Here is a 22,128-nt window from a genome sequence, read left to right as displayed (position 1 = left end):
TTCTGATCTGCCTGTATAATATATACCCAACTCATGCAAGCTAGAAAGGCATCAAGTTGTACTTCTGAAAAGACGCTTAAACTCTGTGCAATCAGAGGTGTAATCAAAGGTGTATGAACATACAGAGTACCTGCTCTGCAGATCCCTCTGATAACAGCAATAGAATGTGACAGTGAGATAAAATGTAATGCTTTCCCATTAGGGATGAAAACTCACACCCTCAGAGTCATGCACTCAGCCTGAACTCAAACAAATCAAGGCAGCAAGTCTCAGAGCCTGCGTCTACAGACTTGGGCTTGTGCTAAAACACTAAAAATAGACATTCCAGCTCAGGCTGGAGCTTGGGCTCCGAAACCCAAGGCAAGGGGGATTCAGAGCCTGAGCTCCGGCCTGAACTCGAACATCTATACTGCTGGTTTTAGCATCATAGTGCGAGCCCAAATCTGCAGACCCAGGCTCCGAGACTCGCTGTCTTGATTTCAAATCACTCCGAGTCCTGAAGTTCTTTCAGTGCCTGACTTGCTGCATACGTAACACGCAGAAGCCACACACCTCAAGGAATCTACTTGTCACTTCCTTTTTCTCAGAGTGAAATTGTAACTCTTTGTGAAAGTCAGGCCCAGGTCCTCATCCAGCAAAAAACTCTCTCCATTGTCATGTCAGAGAACAACCCAACAGAGCTGAGTATCTGTTCCTGTTCACTTGGCCAGCACAAGGACTGAGTGATATGGAGGCAGGGCCGGCTCTAACTTTTTTGCCAAACCCCCGCCGCTGCACTGCACCGCCCAAACCCCCGGAGCGCCGGGCCAGGCCGCCGAAGCCCCCGCCCTCCCCAGCGCTGCACCGCCGAAACACCTCCCACGCTGCCTGGCCAAAACAAAAAAACCCTCGAGGGCCGCCCCGCCGAACAAAAAAAAAAACAACAAAACACCGCGAGCGCTCCCCGCCACCCCAACATTTGCCGCCCCTTCTAAGGTGCCACCCCAAGCACGTGCTTGGTCGGCTGGTGCCTGGAGCCGGCCCTGTATGGAGGCAGCATGCCCAGTCCTGGAACTGGGGAGGAAAAGTGTAGTTGCCTCAAACTATGCACTAAGGGGAAGCACTGACAGCTGTCAAAGGAAGTCCAACCCAGAAAGATGGTGGCTGTAATAAGGGTCTCGGGGATGCAGATCTAAATGTGGGGTAAATACTGGGATATGGAGAGCCCAACAGGGAATACACAGAAGGATCATGAAAAACATTGGTTTAACAAGTTAATCATGATCACATTGAGGATGCCTATATTCAGCACTACTTATATAATCACCCTATCCAGTAGGTCAAGATTAAAGCATTAAAGTACACTGTATGCTCTACACAACAGTTTTTGAACAATACCCCTGTACTTTGGTGCATTTTACCTATGTGAGTGCACGCACATTATGTATACATCCACAATTTTTTTCCCTCATCCTACACAGAATTGTTGCCTTCCCAGCACCCATTTTGTTTATGTGCACCCAATGCAAAGTCCACAGCCTGGTGCACACTGTGGAAGAGGAGGTTCTGTTCCTCTTTTTTAAAGTACTCTCCCCGGTGCAGGGAACTCCTCACAGAGGCATTGCACTGGGCCAGCAGCACCTGGATGCCTATCTCCCCATAATCTTTGCAGATCTCTTTAAGCGTGTGGATCCCGGCTGTGTCCAAGAACTGTATTGCGCAACAGTCAATCACCAGGGTGTGAAACACCAGTGGCTTGGTGACAAGCTGCACTGCGACGTCCGCCTGGCTGCCACCAGAATTCACCATTTTCTCTTTAAGCATTCGCTTTGCTGCCTTTTTCTTGGCTGCCTTCACCCAGGCTGGGTTGACTCCAGTCCGCTTATACAGAGTGGATTTAAAGCATTCTTTGTTGATATAGTAGAGAGGCGCTTCGAAACGGAAAACCACGATGCCTGGCTTAGTCTTCAGGTTCTTGTAGGCAGACAGGGATTCATACATTTCAGTCTCTACCACCCAGCCGAGCAACGGTGCCTCTGGTCTCTGAGTCCTCACAATGACGCACAGCATCGAGAAGCAGACACCAATCAGCAGGCCAATTTCAGTACTTAGCAGTGCCGAAGCGGCCATCGTGACTAACCAGATCACTGTGTCCACTTTGCTCAGATGCCACATTTTGGGCAGATCCCTGAACTTCCGCAGGGCTCCTCTGAGGTTCACAATGGTTATGACCCCCAGGACACATTTCTGAAGGGAGTAGAAGAGAGGTGCAATCAAAAGCAGAACTAATAGGATGACCAACGCGGTCACCACCCCAGAGATCTGAGTTCTGCATCCCGTTGACTCTTTGACAAGAGTCTTGGCAAGAGCTGCACTAGTTGTGAAGCAGTGGAAGAAAGAGGGAATAATGTTGCAAAAGCCAATGGCGTACATTTCCTGATTGGCCTTAACTGTGTAACCATGCTTCTTGGCAAACATCTCTGAGAGGGACACAGTGATAGCGAAGCCAATAATGGCTATGGCAACAGCATCCATCGCCACACTAGGAATCAGATCCCATTTGGGTGGCTGGGGTGGCAGGAACCCAGTTGGAATGTGTCCAGCAACACTGGAGCCATAATTCTCCTTCAGCTTCCCAAAGTGAGATGCCAGCGTAGCTGCCACAACCACGACCAGTTCAATGGGTATGGGGGCCTTGAGCCTGGATTTAAAGTGCTCGTTCAGCTCTTTGGTTGGGATGAGGACAAGGAGACACAAGAAGCTGGTGATGAGGTCGCAGATGTTGGTCTTGTGGATGTTTTTGAAGATGTTTATCCAAGTGGTTATGAGGGAGCCAATGCCATTGCTGCGTGGAATGTCCAGGCCCAGGAGATACTTCGCTTGGGAGGTTAGGATAGTAAAGGAGGCACCTGTGACAAATCCGCCGAGTAAGGAATCAGAGAGGTACACTGAGACAAAGCCCACCTGAAAGAAGCCCATAGCAACCTGAAAGGAATCAACCACACACAATAGATTAGAGTACAAATCTTAGCATTATGGAAATTAGCAGGAAAGTTAGATAATGTAGGTAATACGGCACAATATGTGACTTTGCAGGATATTGTACCATCTGAGGAGCAAAATGAAATGCAAGCCAGAATCCCTAGCCACTCATTTATGCATCAGCTTTAAATGAGATGCATAATTGCTAATCAGACATTGGCTTTCAGACCAGGTCTTCATTTTTTTAACTCATTTTTATATCATGGTTTCTTTCAACTCTCAGTAATAGCTTACAGCATCCTTAAAGGATAAGAGGGGAAGCACAGGAAAAAAGCTTTTTTACATTTTTGGTAACTTTTGTTGCTTCTCCCTCAAATTTTTGAAAGCCCCTTGGCTTTAGGCCTTACAGAAGCCCAGCGCCGATGCTCGAGTCTCTCTTGCATGTCTCCTCGTAGCCTGCAATAAGTTATCACCCCAGTGAATTACCAGCTTGCCCTTTTCACTAACGACTAACCCGTGGCATGTCTAATTCAGCAAGAGTACAGAAACTCCCGCAATGCCTAGGTTACACAAGTAAAAGCAAATTTTTAAAAGTATCTTTTTATTCATATTTATGAATTCTGGTTCCAATTAAATCTTTGGTGCTGTCTATAGTCAGCTCCTGATGGACAGATGTACAGATTCCTGCAGTCCCCTGTATTTACACAGCCACAGTGGTGGTTAAGTGTTCCTGCTTCCCCATTTAACTTTCTGTAAGTTAAACACAGGCCTCCCTTACAACCAAGTTCAGTTATTTCTCCCTTTGAACCCCCAACTAAAAGCCCTTTAATGCTTTTCACCAGCCAAACTGGGCTTTTTCCTGCTGGTATCTTAGAAACTGCCAGGATCCCACAAGCTGCCAGCTATGGTACTTTTATACCACTTGGCTCAAACAAAGTCACATGTGTCATCAGGTAGCAGAGGCAACACAAAGAAAATATAGGCATGGCTGGAAACTGGCCTAACTGCATAAGACCTGCATAAATTTACTGAGAAGAAGGATGTCTTGAGGTTTGACACTGGACTGGGACTCGAGGGCTGAGTTCAGTTCCTGACTCTACCACCGACTCCCTGTGTAACCTTGGAAAAGTCACTTGACTCCTCTCTTTCATAGTTTCTTGTCTATAAAATGAGGATAATAATACTTCCTCTCCCTCACCCTTTCTCTCTCTTGTCTATTTAGACTGCAAGCAACCTTGGAGCACAGCTTGCCTTTTACCATGTGGCTGTATACAATAGAACCTCAGAGTTACAAACACCAGAGTTACAAACTGATCAGTCAACTACACACCTCATTTGGAACCGGAAGTACACAATCCGGCAGCAGCAGAGACAAAAAAAAAAAAAAAGCAAATACAGTACAGTACTGAGTTTAAACATAAACTACTAAAAAATAAAGGGAAAGTTTGTCAAATCTTTTCTTTAAAGGAAAGAAACTGTTTCTGTGCTTGTTTCATTTACATTAAGATGGTTAAATGCAGAATTTTCTTCTGCATAGTACAGTTTCAAAGCTGTATTAAGTCAATGTTCAGTTATAAACTTTTGAAAGAACCACCATAATGTTTTGTTCAGAGTTACGAACATTTCAGAGTTACGAACAACCTCCATTCCCAAGGCATTTGTAACTCTGAGGTTCTACTGTAGTTCCTAGCACAAAGGGACCCTGTTCTTGGTTGGGGCTTTGAAGAACTAACGTAATACAGTATAAGTAATATTTTAGTTTAAGTGAGGTTCTATTGGCAGGTAGGCAGAGAGACCCCAGGCAAAACACAGCTAATTGCTGTTCTATGTATAACATCTAAATCAGGCAAAGTAATTTGACTTGTTTATGTAAAGAGGCTAAAGAAAGAGCGTTCTTTGCCAAATACAAAACAGCAATTCACAACTCCACAATCAGGTCCTTATAAAGGGAAACGTTGGTGGATCCTTAACCAGAAGAGCAATGTGGGACACTACTGCTATAAACAACACTGCCACTGTCTCTAGGCTGATCTCAGAAGGCTTCAGTAAAGAGTTGAACTATAGCTAAGAGGAGAGGAAGACAATTAGAAACATTTCCACAGAATACCCATTTACCCTGCCCCCTCTTACCTGATAAACTCCAGCTATGAAGGTCACCGTGGCTCCCACAGTAATTGCATAGCAACTTCTATCACATAACAGCGGTTGTGATGTCTGGTTCACAGCCAAAGTGGTGGTATTTACATAAATGACCATATCTCTCTGAAGGTCACTATGAACACTGGGCTCTATGTCATACCCAGCTCTCTGTACCTCACGATCCACCACCTGTCCCACCATCAGGCAAAGCACACCAAAAATACCAACTGATATATGACGAGAGGTACCAAATAGAAAATAAATAATGCTGGCAAAAAAGGATGTGTAAAGACCATATATAGGTTCCTGGCCGGCCAATAGGGAATAGGCAATGGACTGTGGGACCAGCAGGATGCCCACTATCACACCAGACATTATATCTCCCAGGATGTACTCTCTCAGTTTATATTTGGGGAGCCACTGCAAGACAGGGAGAAAACTGAAAATCAGGTCTTTAACTTTGGCTGGGGTGCAGCTGCAAGTTTTCTTCACTTTCTTGACTAGAAGTGCCTTCATATCAATGTTCGTCTCTTGAGGCTCCAGGAACATCGTGGGTTGAAAAATGTGTTCGTCATCCTCTCCCTCTGCCATTTCAGATGCTGATTGGACGTGGTTGAGTTCCACTTCTGCTGCCATCCTGAAAGCTCCCTACCAACACAAACATAATCAGGTAAGTCAGTTAACCTTAAACTAATTTATAGATTATTCCAGACTTCTTTTTTTTTTTTTAAATGGCAGTGAATTTAATTCTCATGAAAGGCAAGGACTAATAGTACTAGCTTAAGCCAACAATTGTACAAGCAAGGTCTCTGCAAATGTTCCACACAACCTGTTGTGATACAACTCAATCTTGCCCAGCAGCATCAGCTGTTATTCCCGTCCTCAGCCAGGCATAGGTGGCTTTATAAACCTAATCTGATTCCTTTTGTTGTCACTAAAATAAACGTTGTTTATGATCAGACAGAGCCCCTCCATGAATATGACTCTGATTAAAACACAGCTATGCACATACTGCAAGAAGAGAACATGCTTCTTTTCGTGTAATCAGCCCAACTGTGACATATGCACACCACCATAACGGCACTTTTTCTTGGAGCACCTTCCCTGATGAGTTCACTCACTGTTTCTGGTCTATTCTATTCAGCAAAATTAGAAACAGTAGGCTGTACTCGCTGAACATTCATTACAATTCAGTTTGTGAACCACACCCCTTGCAACTCAATTTCTGGTATAGCAGTTGAGGTCCAAGTCTTTCATTCGTGTTTTCTTTCCAGTGCAGTTAGGATGCCAGCCAATTATACTGGAGCTTCACTTGTGATCTAAAAAGCAGCAATCTTTATCCAAATGGTTTTGTTTCAGCCCGTGATATAGCACAGGAACACTTTGCATGCACTTTTCCATTTTTTTTAAGAAAAAGAAAGTTTGGATTTCAAGCAAATTATATCCAATCAAAGGAACAGAAACAAGCATCTTAACTGGAAATATGGGTACTAGATGACATGATGCTCCCACCAACAGGTTTCTCCTACTGTAGGTTGAACTGCAGACAATATATGAGCAAGGTGATCATAATAAAGAACATTCTTATAATAAGAACTTACTTCCTCAATTTGTGAAAGCAAAATAGCTGAGCAGACAAGCAAATCAAAAACAACCTGAAAAAGACATCTCTAAGGGTACGTCTTCACTACCTGCCGTATCGGCGGGTAGCAATCGATTTATCTGGGATTGTTAAGACGCAATATATCGATCCCCGAACGCGCTCACCGTCGACTCCGGAACTCCACCAGAGCGAGCAGCGGTAGCGCAGTTGACGGGGGAGCCGCGGCCGTCGATCCCGCGCCGTGTGGACCCCAGGTAATTCGATCCAAGATACTTTGACTTCAGCTACGCTATTCGCGTAGCTGAAGTTGCGTATCTTGGATCAATCCCATCCCCCCCCTACCCCCCAGTGTAGACCAGCCCTAACACATGTATGCAATTTGGCGCTTACCCAGCATTCTTCTGCTTCAGAGCCTTTTGCAAACATTACTTCCTTCACAGATGGCTAGCAAGGATGAATTAAATATTATCGCTCATATTTTACATAGGGTGAAACTCAGCCAGAGACTGACTTGCTCAATGCCACAAAGAAGTCAAAGTCAGAGGTGGTTTTAGAAGTCAAGAGTTTCTAGCTCCCAGTCCTCCACCTTCAAAACCAGATCACACCTCTTTACCAGTTTAGCTCTACTAATAACAAAAATAGAATCATAGAATCCCAGGGTTGGAAGGGACCTCAGGAGATCATCTAGTCCAACCCCCTGCTCAAAGCAGGACCAATCCCCAGACAGATTTTTCCCCCAGATCCCTAAATGGCCCCCTCAAGGATTGAACTCACAACCCTGGGTTTAGCAGGCCAATGCTCAAACCACTGAGCTATCCCTCCCCCTCATTTATATAGCAATTGGCACCTTCAATGTGTAGTTCAGACATTAACGAATGCAGAACTCATATTCTACGTAATGTCAACTTCTGAATTAATTAGCAGAAGCGTATTTGAGCTAGGCTTGCTGAGAATATATTACAGGATTCTCACTGGGAATTCTTTCCCCTAATTAACACTTTGCAAAGAGCTATAAAATGTTTATTACTACTACTACTTCAGGATGAATCTCTTAGAAACTGTGTACACGTGGGTGAAGCAGGAGTCAGACTTTGGAGTTTAGACAGCTTGTTTCTCCTACGGTCTGTTACAAGACACTGCTCTTTGGAGTTGTGGAAATGGTTCAGCTGTGGAACTAATTTCAGTTTACAGGGCGCATTATCTACACCTCTTCATTCTGTGTTTGAAGGCTCTTAAGCAGGGGTGGCCAACGTGCAGTCCACTGGCCTCTAATGCCATGGTCCATGTCCATAGTTGTGTTTAATAGTCTGTTAATGCAGAGAAACGACTCAGACTAATTGTCTCTAGGACCTTCAGGCAGGATTTGGGTGATAATTTTGACAATGCAAAAAAATGTAAATGGTGAAGTATCTGCTTTCTTGAACTACCCAGACCTGCCCATCACACCAGAAGCCGTGATAGCATTTAATCTTCAAAGTGGCCTCCATTTCCAACTAGCAGTATTCAATGCACATCTATAATGAAGTTCCAATTAGGAATCAATATATTCTTATTAGTTCAGTTACTCCATATTACACTACAATGTATTTCACTTTGGAACCTCTGTTTTGTATTAACCTCCAGCGATTGCACCACCAAACTTGAATTATTCCATTGTTCAATAGCAATCATAGAATATCAGGGTTGGAAGGGACCACAGGAGATCATCTAGTCCAACCCCCTGCTCAAAGCAGGACCAATCCCCAGACAGATTTTTGCCCCAGATTCCTAAATGGCCCCCTCAAGAATTGAACTCACAACCCTGGGTTTAGCAGGCCAATGCTCAAACCACTGAGCTATCAGAAGGTTATACTATTTTGATCAATTATATTGAACTGGGTCAGTTCAAGTATACATTCAAGTTGTTAGAGAGCAGAGTATTTTAGCCACCTGACACCCATTGAAACCAATGAACTAATCCACTCAGAGATCCAATGCAATTCTAATGTTAGGGGTATATTTTCAAAGTACCTGATTTTTTTTCTGTAAATAAAAACAAAGACAAAAGGACGACTAAAAGCCATGGCCATAATAAAAAGGGCATGAGGGAAAGGCCTCAGCCTTAGTCAGCTAAATCCTCAAAGAGAGATTTGGAATTATTAAGAAACTGAAATAGCTATTTGGTAAATTTCCTCTCTCTGCATATAAAGAGGACTGGTTGGGTTTCTGCATGAAGTGTCTGTATGGTGGTTTGCAGAGGGAAGGAGTGGAGGGTGTGGGGAGACAAAGGAGAAACACAGAGAGAAAAACCACAAATACTTCATTGAAAGAAGAAACCCAAGTCACTGACAGACTGGGCTAGTAACACTTTTGAATGGAACATCCCACACACATTTATGACAGTGAATACCACAAGGTATTCAGCCTGCAGCTCAGCCCAATGTGAGCTACTTACTCCAATTAGTCCGACTGTGAAGTTAAACTGAAAAGATTTCACAAACTCCACAGTCAAAAGCCTACAAACTTAACTGGTGTTTCCTGCAATGCTAGGTGCATGAGAAATACAACAGACAGACAAGAAAGACAGAATAGACTATAGTGAGCATAGCGTAAATATTAGGAATAGAAAGACAGACTCATCAGTGTGGTCATTACTGCAATTGGTTAAAAAAATATTTCATAACCATTTTATGTAAAGAATCATCTATCCAAGCACTTCCATGTGTCAGCTTGCTGAACGTCTAGTACTTGCTGATACACCCCAGTGAACAAAGACATTATTACATGGAACTAACTGCCTGCAAAAGTCAAACAGACCTAAATAATGTCCATCACCAGTGATTTCATTTTACATCTATTATCAAATTGGGGGGGGGGAACCCACACACCGCAAAAAAATCCCAACAACCCTTAGGTAAAGCAATGTTAAGTTTGCAATTTTAAACACAAAAATGTATAGAAATGAAAAAATATGGTTCTGGGAGCAACATTAATTTATCTGCATTGCACATGCTGTATTTTAAGGTACACACTGAACAGTGCAATTATCCCAAAATGCTTCTGTGCAATGTGGGTGAGTTAATGTTGCTGTGAGAATGCTAATTTTTGCATTTCCTGACTGTTTAAATATGCAGCCTTAATGATTCGTTAATATTGATTTAGTTTGTTTCTGTTTTGTTTTTTGTTTTGTTTTTTAAAAAGGGAAAGGGGAGAACAACAACTTCAAGAAAAAGAAATAGAAAGTACCAGATGACTGGTAGATAGCTAATGCAATGCTGATTTTTTTTAAAGGCTCCAGAGGCAATCCTGGCAATTACAGGCCAGTAACCTAACTTCAGTATCAGGCAAATTGACTGAAAGAGCAAAGAGCAGAATTATCAGACACATAAGTGAATACAATATGTTGTGGAAGAGTCAAAGGGAGATCATGCCTCACCAATCTATTAAAATTCTTTGAAGGGGTCATCAAACATGTGGACAGGGTGATCCAGTGGATAGAGTATACTTGGACTTTGTGAAAGCTTTTGACAAGGTCCCTCACCAAAGACTCTTAAGCAAAATAGGCAATCATAGGACAAGAGGGAAGGTCCTCTAATGGATCAGTAACTGGTTAAAAGATAGGAAACAAAGGGCAGGAATAAATGGTCAGTTTTCACAATGGAAATAGTGGGGTCCCCCAAGGATCTGTCCTGGGACTAGTGCTGTTCAACATATTCAATAATGATCTAGAAAAGGGGGTAAACAGAGAGGTGGCAAAGTTTGCAGACGATACAAAATTATGCAAGGTAAGTCCAAAGCTGACTGCAAAGAGTTACTTAGGGATCTCACAAAACTGGGTGACTGGGCAACAAAATATCAGATGAAACTGAATGTTGATAATTGGGAAATAAGGCACATTGGAAAACAATCCCAACTATACATACAAAATAAAGGGGTCTAAATTAGCTGTTTCCACCCAAGAAAGAGATCTTGGAGTCACTGGGGACAGTTCTTTGAAAATATCTGTTCAATGTGCAGCAGCAGTCAAAAAAGCTAATAGGGTGTTAGGAACTATTAGGAAGGGATAGATAATAAAACAGAAAATATCATAATGCCACTTGTGATTGGGTGGACTAGGCCCAAAGGCCCCCTGCTGGAGGCCTCAGGGTTCTGCCACACCCATCCCAGGGAAGAAGCAGTGGAGAGGTCCTCCAAGCAGGCTACAGTGGCTGCAGGGGAAGCAGCCAATCAGGGCCCAGGAGGGCCATATAAAAGGAGTTGCAGCACAGTAGTTAGTTGCTGCTAGGAGCAGGAGAAGAAAGGACTGCAGGCCTGAAAGAGCAGCAGTGCCATGGATGGTTTGCTAGCAGGGACTGGGGGAGCATTGAGGGAGCTCCTGGCTGGTTGCTAGGACTGAGTAGGGACTGAGTCTGGGGAAGGCTACAGGAAGATAGTGTCTCTAGGGAGGAATCCCTGGGGATAGAGCCCCATACCAAGCCTGAACTACTTAAAGACCAAAGCCCAGGAAGGGCTAGAGAGAGACACCACCAGAAGGGCACTGAGATAGGCCCCGGTGGACTATATACCCTGGAAGGGGGTTGTGTTGGTTAACAGGCAGACCGTGTGACTGAACCAGAGCACTGTCACTGACAAACCCACCTGAGAACCACCAAAGGGGGTCACCAGAACTAAAGAACACAGACCTGCCTAACTAGAAGGGGGCACTTGTGAGAGGTGGGTGCCAACCCTGTTACACCACTATATAAATCCATGCTATACCCGCACGTTTAATGGCATGCAGTTCTGGTCACCCCATTTCAAAAAAAAAAAATATTATAATTGGAAAAAGTACAGGCAAGGGCAATAAAAATGATTAGGGGTATGGAACAACTTCCCTATGAGAAGAGATTAAAAAGACCTGGGACTGTTCAGCTTAGAAGAGAGACAACTAAACAGGGGATATGATAGAGGTCTATAAAATCATGAATGGTGTGGAGAAAGTGAATAAGGAAGTGTTATTTACCCCTTCACATAACACAAGAACCCAATGAAATTAGTAGACAGCAGGTTTAAAACAAACATAAGGAAATACTTCACACGATGCACTGTCAACCTGTGGACCGCATTGCCAGGGGAGGTTCTGAAGGCCAAAATTTAACTGCGTCGAAAATAGAATTAGATAAATTCCTGGAGGATAAGTCCATAAATATCTATTAGCCAAGATGGCCAGGAACACAACCCCATGGTCTGGGTGTCTCTAAACCTCTGACTGCCAGAAGCTGGGACTGGAAGATAGGTGATGGATCACTCAATAAATTGCCCTGTTCCGTTCATTCCTTTTGAAGCATCTGGCACCAGCCATTGTCAGAAGACAGGATACTGAGCTAGATGGACCACTGGTCTTACCCAGTACGGCCATTCTTATGTTGTGAGCCTCAGAGCCACTAGCTGGAGCTTCTCCCACACAGGAGCATGTCCATCAACAAACCCTTTATTTAGCAGCAAAGGCAACGCTGTAAGACTTGTTTTCCTATCTCCACCTATCAGCAGGAGGGATACATCACTCGCTTTTTGGGCAGGCACAAAAAGACAATAGTGGAAGTATGTTTTCTCTCATTTATACACATACTCAAATGGCTGAATGGATTTTAATTCAAGCTTTCAAGAGACTCTCACCTTTGGACTGAGGCCAAGAATGGAAAGTTTCAACCCAGAAAGGTATATGAGAAAGCTGTGAGTGAAAAGAGGAGTACGTGGAAGCTGAGCTGCAGCCTTTACTATAATGTTCACAGCTATATACAATAACTGTATTTTTTTTAAATCCTCCAAACAATACCACTGAAGATAAACATGATCATTAGAAGTTAATGTAATATGGTAACCATGTGACTCATTATTATTGTAGATTTAAGCATTAGTCACATGAGATGACAAATTAAATAACTCTTGGCCTCTTGCAAATTACATGAGTTGCAAAGCTGGTTTGCTAACCACTAAATCAAACAGAATAGAGGTTTTTGTGCATCTGAAAGCACACATGACCCTTTCTTTGGCAACAGAATTGGGGGAAACTGTCTCCAATTATATTTTTCTTCAAATCTTCCACTTAGCACTGATGCAGTGCTGAGGAGGTTAGAAATAATGGTGACAACACCAACAGCTAGTCTATACTAGCCAGCCACAATTCTACCACCAGTAGAGCTTACCAGTGCTAGTGCAATGGTGGGTAATTTTAAGAAAAATGCCTAGGAAGCCACAGCCAATTCACCACAAATACTATTATTATTATATTCAATGAAATCTGTGTCAACCAGTTAAATGAGTAGATTAATGTCGGTCAATCAGAAATGAATTGATTCATGAAAGTGCGGTTTACAAAAAAGCCTGATCTTCTGTGAACAATCATTGAATCCAGAAATAAAAAATACCTATTAGGTCCTGTGACCCACTGAGGCACAGTGTCCTGTCTCGGTCACAGCCCTAACATTTCAGGATTGTTCTCTATTTATTAACATTTTGCCCAGTCTAGTTTTAAAATGTTCCAAGTAATGAGACAAAGAGGAAAACAGTAGCTTATTTATGACTAAATGAAACCCAATACAAGTCCATTTCTGAAGACTACAGTGCAACTTTTTTATGTTTGTTACAAAGGCTTTCTTTTCAGTTAACTGTCATAAAAACAAACACCTGCCCAGCACAGTGTCCAGTGACAGCACTATATGCTCTAACACGGGGAATCCAAATTTAGGTTCCACACTCATAGGTGTTGGAACTAGAGGTGCTGGGGGTGCTGCCGCACTCCCTGGCTTGAAGTGGTTTCCATCATATAGAGCATTTACACTTTGGTTCAATGGCTGTCAGCACCCCCACTATACAAATCGTTCCAGCAGCCCTGCCCACATTAACTGGCCGGGGTGTGCTTCATTTTAGACCAAAATATACATCCATCTTACATTTAACATGAGGGCGTCCCCTCTTAATTACTCTAGAAGTGTAAATCCACAAACCAGAGTCTATTAAATCTCCATCTAAACTATAGTATCACTACTGTACTGATCTCATAAATCCCTAATGATTCTGGACTTCTCCCTTATGCTAGTCTCATATCTGGCAGGATAACACTAAGATTATCATATAGAACTATAACTATACACAGTTATTTGATAATGCCTTCCATTCACATATCTTTAAATGTTTTATAAACATTGATTAATTAATCCGCATAACAGCTCTGTGAAGAATGTATTCTGATCCCTATTTTTCAACGGGGAAATTTACAAAGAGTAAGTTACCCAAGGTCACACAGCAAGTCAGTTCCAAAAGAGACCTTAGAATTCATGACCCTTGCCTCATCCAGCACCCACTTGATAACGTGCCCTCCTACATGGTATTGCAAAATTCTAGTTGGCTGTTATTTATAGCGTGTGCACATAAAACAAATACTTCAAGTCAGCAAGGATAAACAGTGTATGTGTCAGTATGCACTATAAGCGCACACTGTATTTGTGATTGAAGCCTTTTTTTCCAATTTATCTGTCCACAATTATGAACCAAGAATCATTCTGCCAAAACCCTTTTATGAATGAGTACAGTAAAATGCTGACATTTTGTTTTTCAAGTTAATCTCCAAACTACTTGTAATTGTTACAAACTTCTTAAACAGGCTCACTGTTTTCCTACATCACAGTAATCTAAATCTCTCTGATCCCCTCGTCTCCAAAAATCACAGAGGGCTCGCAGCAACCTTGGAGTTATTCCTAATTTCTGTCAGAAAACTCTGAAATGACAGCCAGCTAGGGTGACCAGATGTCCCGATTTTATAGGGACAGTCCCGATTTTTGGGTCTTTTTCTTATATAGGCTCCTATTACCCCCCACCCCATCCTGATTTTTCACACTTGCTGTCTGGTCACCCTACAGACAGCTATATTATTTATTCCTGTTTGGTATTCTTGGATTCAGACATCCTAAGTGACATCTGTTTATACATCTTTTGACCACTATATAATGTCTAGACGGCAGAATTATGGTCTAAGGGAAAATGATTTTGCTGGTAAGTTGTGGTCATACTAGTGGACTGACTTACACAAAGTCTTTGTATGCATCTGTATAACAGCCTTCCTTATGTGGTGTGAAAAGGATCTTTCATCAAAAAGATAGGCATTGCCTATAAGGGTGAAAGGACACTGGGTAGTGGCAGAATTTTCATCCAGTTACACTCATTTCTGACCAAAAATGCTGCTCTGTATTTTTTCTGTAACCAGTCAGCCCAAGCCAACTAGCATAAAACTTGAATTCTTTCCGTTCAGGGCTAGAGGACAAGAAAACTTCAGTTAAGTACAGCGAGCACAGCATTTCATTTCAGAAAAGGAGGTTCCAAAGTCTGTTTACTTTGAGAAGACATTATTTTTATATGACCAATTTCCATGCACAGAATTCAGTCTTACCAGTTCCTTTCAGCCTGAATATGGTCTTTGAGGAGTGCTTAATTGCTTCAGATCCATTACAAATGCTGTGAAGTAAGAGAAACGGTCACAGATATCCCACAGATATCCCTCTGTCATGAGAGATTTACCACAAGCACCGGTCTTAAAATCAGATAAGGGGACGTTTTCTAGTTATGCAAGCTTAAAATTTGCACAATATCCAGATGACATATAAGTCAGTTTAAAAAGACAGGGGATTCATTTTCCCCTTTTACTAAACCATTAGCTGCAATCTCCCTAGTAGACTAGCCTCATGGAACCGGGAACTGCAGCAAGTGGTCTCTGCTGGCGTGGATTTCCATGTAACCGTCCCAGAACATGGTCACTTTGACAGTGAGAGAACAGTAATGGGAATATTAACTCACTTATGTGCTCAAGCAATTCATGACAACCTTAAACTCAAGTCAAGTTTGCGCTTACAAGCAGAAAGAAAATCCTGCTTGCTTTCCAAAATCCAGACTCCAGATGTCAAGATTGGCTACCTAAACTATATGTGCACAAACACCCACTTAAATGTGCAAATACCCAGTTTTGTGCACCAACAGTTGTGCAGTTTTACGCGGCCACTTTTAAACACTAAAAGCTAATTTATACTTGAAAGTTCTTTCTGATTAATGCATGGTGTGAATTTAAAGTTCAATAGCTATTCCTGTGTAACTCAGTTTGTAGACACACTTATTCCAAGATAAGAGCCCTGAGTGCACAAGCAAACTTCCTAAAGAGAAGTTTGGATTTTCAAAGGCACCCAAGTCCTATTGAAATTAATTAGGAGTTACGGCCTAACAATTTTAGGCTCCCTGGAAAATCCAGCCTAAAATGTCTAAGTGTAAAAGCAATACTTTGGAAAACATGCCCTTTCACCTGTGGTTATTGGAGGCAAAAACTACCCTGTACCAAACAGTCCATCCAGGCCCGCCGACAGCAATTCCGTGCCCCAGGGCAGAACAGTCAATGGGCCCCCGAGCCCGGCGTGGAGTCGCCACATGGGCGTGGAGCTGGACCACGTGCGGCGGCTGGAGCACACACGCACAAGCCACGCCCACACGGACGCAGTCCGCCTGACATTTGGGCGGTGCTGCACCTGCCCTCGCTGGTGCCCAGTGAGCTGCTGCCAGCTGCGCTGCTGGGCGCGCTCTTTTGGCACAGCCAGGGCTTCCACATGCCCGCCCGGCTGCCTTCACCGCTGCTGGTACCACCACGCACGTGCCTAGGAGGCCTACGGCCCGCCCGAGCGATTTAAAAGGGTCCCCACGCCCTTTTAAATCGCCTGGGCCCCTGGGCAATTGTCCCCTTTGCCCCCTGCGTTGGCGGGCCTGAGTCCATCCACAATTGTAGAGGGACCGGGGGAATCCAATGTCACTGAAATAATGAGAAGACAGCTATTGCAGTAACATTCCAGAACCAATATAAAGATCATGTGTGTATAAGATTGAGCTCAAATTCTTGCAAAAAAACCGTGACATTCTCCTATGAAGTATACCAGTTACTTTTTTGATCAGTAACCCTAATTCTGTGCTGGTTAGACCACTCAGAAGAGATATAGGCTCAGATTCAGCAACATACTTTAACATATGTCTAACTTTAGGCAAATGTGTAGTTCCACTGAATTCTGAACTAGGCCATAAATAGGCACCTCTGTGTTGTCCCAGTAACAATATGACATTTCAGCAATAAATTTGGGAGCTGAATTCAGGCAATGTTTCACTACTTCCATGATGCTCACAAACACTTACCCAGTAGAGCATGAGGGCGAATGAGTGTGTGTGTGTGTGTGTGTGTGTGTGTGTGTGTGTGTGTGTGTGTGTGGTCTTTGTCTATTTCAAATGTAATATTAAAGGGTGAACAGTGTCTTCCTCTGCATCTAATACAGTAACCGGATGGCTCATCTATGAGAACATGGCTGTACATATACCATGGACAGAGATGACTTCCCTGTCAGACCTGAGAGCTGGATTTATTCTGTAGATGTTTGAGTTTAGTCTCCAGGACTGTCAATCTAGAACTTTTCATCAGACCAAGCTTGCTATGATCTAAAAGAAACATTTCTAACTAAAACAAAAGCTTTTGTATAGACCAGGGAAGGAAAAGCAGCAATTCATCTCTTAAATAGGACCTCTCTCTAGCCCACTGTTAGTCAGGCAAGTTAAACAGATACACAGTGCTAAAGTCATGTGCAGATTCTGCATAAAACACCAGCAGGGGAGGTTCTCCCCAAAGAAATTTCCTGGCACATTTAAGGCCAGCTCACATCACATGGCCCTCTCTGACTAAATGCCGGGAATGTCCCAGCTCCACCAGAAAAAGAGAAACTGTTTGGTTTTCACATGAACAGAAGACATCTGTAAATGAATCCTGCCAGACACTGAACTGAACAAACTAGCACACAGAAAGCCAACATTTACCTTGGATAAAGGATAGGTGAGGGGGTGGAGGAGGAGCGGGGGGAGAATAAACATGGTGAGAAGTGAAACAGATCAAACAAAAAAATCCAAACTTTTTTTTTCTTAAGCTTGAATGTCTTCTATCCACGGTCACAGCCATATTCTCTTTGAGACAGTGTCCCATCTTGATACACTAGGGCTATGGAGGCCTGTTTTTCTCATTTTAGAAGCCAACATAAATGTATTATTTATGTTTTTCAAGATGACAGTAAATTACAATGAGGTTATAATAATACCTAGCTCTTATAAAGCACTTTTCATCAGTAGATCTCAAAGCATTTTACCAAGGAAGTCAGTATCATTATCCCCACTTTACAGATAGGGAAAACTCTGGCAGAAAGGGAAGTGACCCAGGCCTAGCAAGCTGTGGCAGAACTGGGAATAAAACCCAGGTCTCATCAGACTCAGGCCACATTGCCTCGTACAGAATATATCTGCAGAATTCGGTTTAATACTGCTTTTTAAAAAAGGAATGTTTTTATAATGCATGTACAGCAGAAAAAAATAGAAATCCCATGTTTATTTACAGGGTTGGACAATTTTATCAAGCGCCTCAGCCCTACCTTTTTTGATCAGGTTTGACATTGCCGTTCCTACCAACAGTGAAATTATTTCTTTTTAAATCACCACTTTGATCTTTTCCCACTTAAACTATCAGAATTTAACTGACCAGGGTCTAAAATAGGAAGGGACCGGTGCCTTCTGCATCTTCCCTTCTCTCCAAATCTAGTACTTATCAGTCCCACTACGCTCCAGGCACTCAATCTGCCGCTGTGATACTCTTATCTATTTTCAAGTCTCCCCTATAAACTTATTCTCTCTTGCCTTTGTCTCTCTCAAACTGAGATCTTTCTGCTGTTATTTCTTATTTAGCCCTGGAAGGTGTTTTGGGATAAAGTAACCAGATGAGTCAAGTTCTATTCAAAACCAGTGATGAGTTTGCACCAATATCGTAAATTTCAACGACCTTAAACTCCAGATTTCATATCTCTATGAAAAACTGGTCTGTTTGGTTTACTCATGTAAATTTAAATCTATAATAACAGATAATCTTTAAATACTACTGCCCCTCCTAATTTCACCCCAGCCTGGACCAAGCAAAATGGTGCTGAGAGGAGGAACCACCATTCAGGATTATTATCAATTATTTAATGTGATACAGGCAGAGTAAGACGCCTGGCAGAAGTTTATAAGTGGGTTAGACAGAGCAGGGATGCGACGAGCTGGGGCAGCAAGCAGTTCTGGCAATGGAGGCTCTATGTATAAGGCACTGGGGGGCTGAAGGAGAACAAGGCAGGGATTTTTGGACAGAGCAGATTTGGAGGCTTAGTTATAGAAGCGCTGACAAAGTTAATTGAGAAGTCTGACAACAATTCAGAGTGAAACCAACTCTCCCCGGCGTGCGTCGCCTACATCCCCAATCGGATCCCCAACCCCCTCTCCTTGGGGTCCACCACCGAAGCAGCCCCCTTCTCGGGGTGTTTTCCCCATTGCCAGGGGGATCCCTGGCCCCGCATTCCCCCGGGGTGTCTCCCTTCCCCACTCCCCAAGACCCCCCTCCCGCTGCTCTCCCTGGGGCTCGCGCACCCCACCAGGATCCCTGTCTTGACGCTCTCCCCGGGGCGCACCCCCCCCTGCGCGGGGACTCCCCACTCTCCCCGGGGCGGCCCCACCGGGACCCCCGCTTACCCCTCGCTAAGCCGCCCGCGCACCCCGCCCCCAGCCGGGGTCACTCACCCGGCCGCCCCGCTCCCAGCGCCGGGGGATAAACTCGGATCCCGCCCGCGCCGAGCTCAGCGGCCGGTCCGGAGCGGAGGGGGCGGGCCCAGCCGCAAGCCCCGCCTCCTCCTCCTGCCCGCCCCCCCGCCGGCGCAGCGCCCCGAGGGAGGGGGAGCCGGACAGCGGCCCCGTGGCCCGATGGGCGGGGAGGGAAGAGGAAGAGAGAAGGGGAGGAGGAGGGGCCAGGGCAGAAGGGGGCGGGGTAGAGGAGAAGGGGGCGGACAGGGCAGGAGGGAGAGGAAGAAGGGGGGGCAGGGCAGAGGGAGGAGAAAGGGTCGTTCCCCTTTAGGGATCCCTCCCTAGCCAGATGGGGTCAGGGGGGAGCAATTTCTCCTGGGAACAGCCAAAGCCCACACCCCTTCCTTCCCCCATGACAAACAGGCAAGGAAGTGGCACATTGGGGGAAGGGACGGGACCACACAGTGCCACGGGCAGAGGTGCCAAAAGGGCCCATGGTGAGAACCCCCATCACAACCCCAGCCCCAGGTCTGGCTTTCAGGCCTCCTGGATTGACCTAAGTGACACTCCTCATGTGCCACTTTGTCGCTCACAACAGAAGGAGTGGTGGGGAGGGAGAGATAGGCCTGTCTGTCTATCTTTACACTGGGGAGCCCTGTCCTGTACATAACACTAAGGCCAGGGCTACAGCAGAAACATATTGCCGGCTTAGCCATACTGGTATAGCCATACCGGCAAACCCTCCTAGTGGAAACACATCTTATACCGGCAAAAGAGTGCTTCTGCACCTGTTCCCCACGTGAAATAATCTGTGCCAGGAAAAGAACTTGTATGCTACTATAACTGTTAGTATAGAAACGTTGATTAAAAAAATCACACCCCTAAACTGGCAAAAATTTCTAGTGTAGACCTAACCTAAGGGCGAGATACAAACCAACACCTCTTGCCAGCAAATTCAGTGTTTGGGCCAATGCTGAATCTTTAGTCCCAGCACACACAAACCCTTTGGCATTAGTTCTTGGGTGTACACGAGAGAATCAGAGGATGTGTTGTATTAGATTAGACCATTGCTGGCTTGCTTCATGGTACGCTTTATGCCCTGTGTGTAGAAAAACTATGTCATCACAAGATCTTGTGAACAACATCACATCACTCTAACTATCTCCCTTGTCCCAAATGCAATATGGACAGGAAGAAACCTTGTTCACCTCGAAAAAGTAACAATTCATGGGGTGCTAAAGTAGAGCAATACAGATTGTAATGGTAAATAACCCCAAATCTTGTCAAATGAGAGAATTTCTGGGGAATGGTTGGGACTCTGAGATCACATGCCCATTGTCTCCTAGGGTATGACTATATTACAAAGCACTACTGCAGCTATGCAACTGCTGTAGAGTAGACACTTGCTACACGGACGGAAGGGGTTTTTCCATTGCTGTAGTAAATCTGCCTCATTAAGAGGCAGTAGCTGGGTCAACAGAAGAATTCTTCCATCAACCTATCGGTTGGTTTAACTACATCTCTTAGGGGCAGGGCCGAAGAGAGGGGGAGAAGCCGGTACAAATTACCGGGGCCCGGCGGTCCGGAAGGGGGCCCAGGCCCCGGCTTCCCCTCCCCCTCGTCAGCCCTGTTTAGCCGGTCTGGGGCCCGGCAGTCCGGAAGGGGGCCCGGCGGTTTGGAAGGGGGCCCGGGGCCCGGCTTCCCCCCCTCTTGTCGGCCCTATTTAGTCAGTCCACCCTTGCCGGGGGGCCCGAAAAAAAATTTTTCACTGGGGCCCGAACCCACTCTTGGCGGCCCGGCTTAGGGGTGTGAGCAACATAGCTAGTTTGACATAAGTTTTAGGTGTAGGACCAGGACAGAACGTATCAGAACGTATGACAAAGTTCTGCCTCATGCAGGTGGTTTCTTAACTGCCAACAGACATTGCAGAAGAATGACCAGTGGACCAGAATATAAGAGGAAGACAAGAGAACGGAGGATTACAAAGGAAGCAATTACTAGGTTTGCAGAAGAAGGAGTAGGCAAAAAAACTGAAAACCAACACTGCAGAATAACACACTACTGCTTGGGTGAGACATGGGGCTGACAAAAAACTTCTCAGCTTCCAATAAACCAGCCATGGTATGCAAGAAGAATTGGCACATGGAGCTGATCACAACATTTCATAAGTCTGGGCCAAATCCTGAAATCTGCAAAGCACTTGCATCCCTCACTGATATCAAAAGGAGTTCAGAGTGCTCAGGATTTGGCTTACTGCAGAGGTAATAATAATACTTTCAGCTTTACTTTTCAAGTATGATTACTTCCTAGCATGTCCTGGACTCCCCCGAGGGCTGAAGAATTCTCATACAAAGCGTGATGCATTGGCACTAATCTTTCTGAAGAAAAAGACCAACTGATTAATTCGAGTTTGAGAACCAATTAAATCATCCTCATCCTTTTAATTTATAAGATTAATCATTTGTTGCTAACAAACAGACAAAAGAATCTAAAATTTTCCCATATCTCTCACATTTAAAGATACTTCAGTAATTCCTTAAAGAGAAAATGGTCTCATTTTGCACTAGGATACCATAAATATTCACAGAAATGTCAAATGCCTTTTGAAATCTTACAAAGCTATTTGCCTCAGTGTCATTGAACTATCTTGAAAACATTCTGTTTTCTCCTTGTCCCTCCTAACCATGAACCAGAGATAGGCATGGCATAATTCAATTATTTTTTTATAATTTTGATAGGTAATATTGATGTTAGTTTTGAAGCATTCTTTTTATTTATTTATAATTATTTAATAATAGTAGACA

The 22,128-nt window shown here is 44.1% G+C and overlaps 1 protein-coding gene across 1 annotated transcript; it reads right to left on the bottom strand.

Moving 5' to 3' along the window:
• Positions 1-990: 990 nt before the first annotated feature.
• Positions 991-20,054, bottom strand: SLC26A2 (solute carrier family 26 member 2). Its single transcript, XM_024194700.2, has 4 exons — positions 20,043-20,054; positions 19,325-19,438; positions 5,092-5,748; positions 991-2,964 (listed from the first exon to the last, which is right to left on the bottom strand). Exons 1-4 carry the CDS (start codon positions 20,052-20,054, stop codon positions 1,453-1,455), a joined length of 2,295 nt encoding a protein of 764 aa, XP_024050468.2. The 3' UTR covers positions 991-1,452.
• Positions 20,055-22,128: the final 2,074 nt, after the last annotated feature.

The sequence above is a fragment of the Terrapene carolina genome, unplaced genomic scaffold (assembly GCF_002925995.2).
Source record: "Terrapene carolina triunguis isolate 2854851 unplaced genomic scaffold, T_m_triunguis-2.0 Scaffold395, whole genome shotgun sequence".
NCBI lineage: Eukaryota > Metazoa > Chordata > Testudines > Emydidae > Terrapene > Terrapene triunguis.
Note: the sequence above shows the minus strand (reverse complement) of the source record. Positions and strands in the feature narration are given on the sequence as shown.

Coding starts and splice junctions, on each gene's coding strand:
- SLC26A2 (XM_024194700.2), bottom strand. Junction 5,749..19,324: donor GCTGGGAGCGGGGCGGCCGG/GTGAGTGACCCC, acceptor TTGTGTTGGTAG/GGAGCTTTCAGGATGGCAGC. Junction 2,965..5,091: donor TCATAGCTGGAGTTTATCAG/GTAAGAGGGGGC, acceptor GATTCCTTTCAG/GTTGCTATGGGCTTCTTTCA.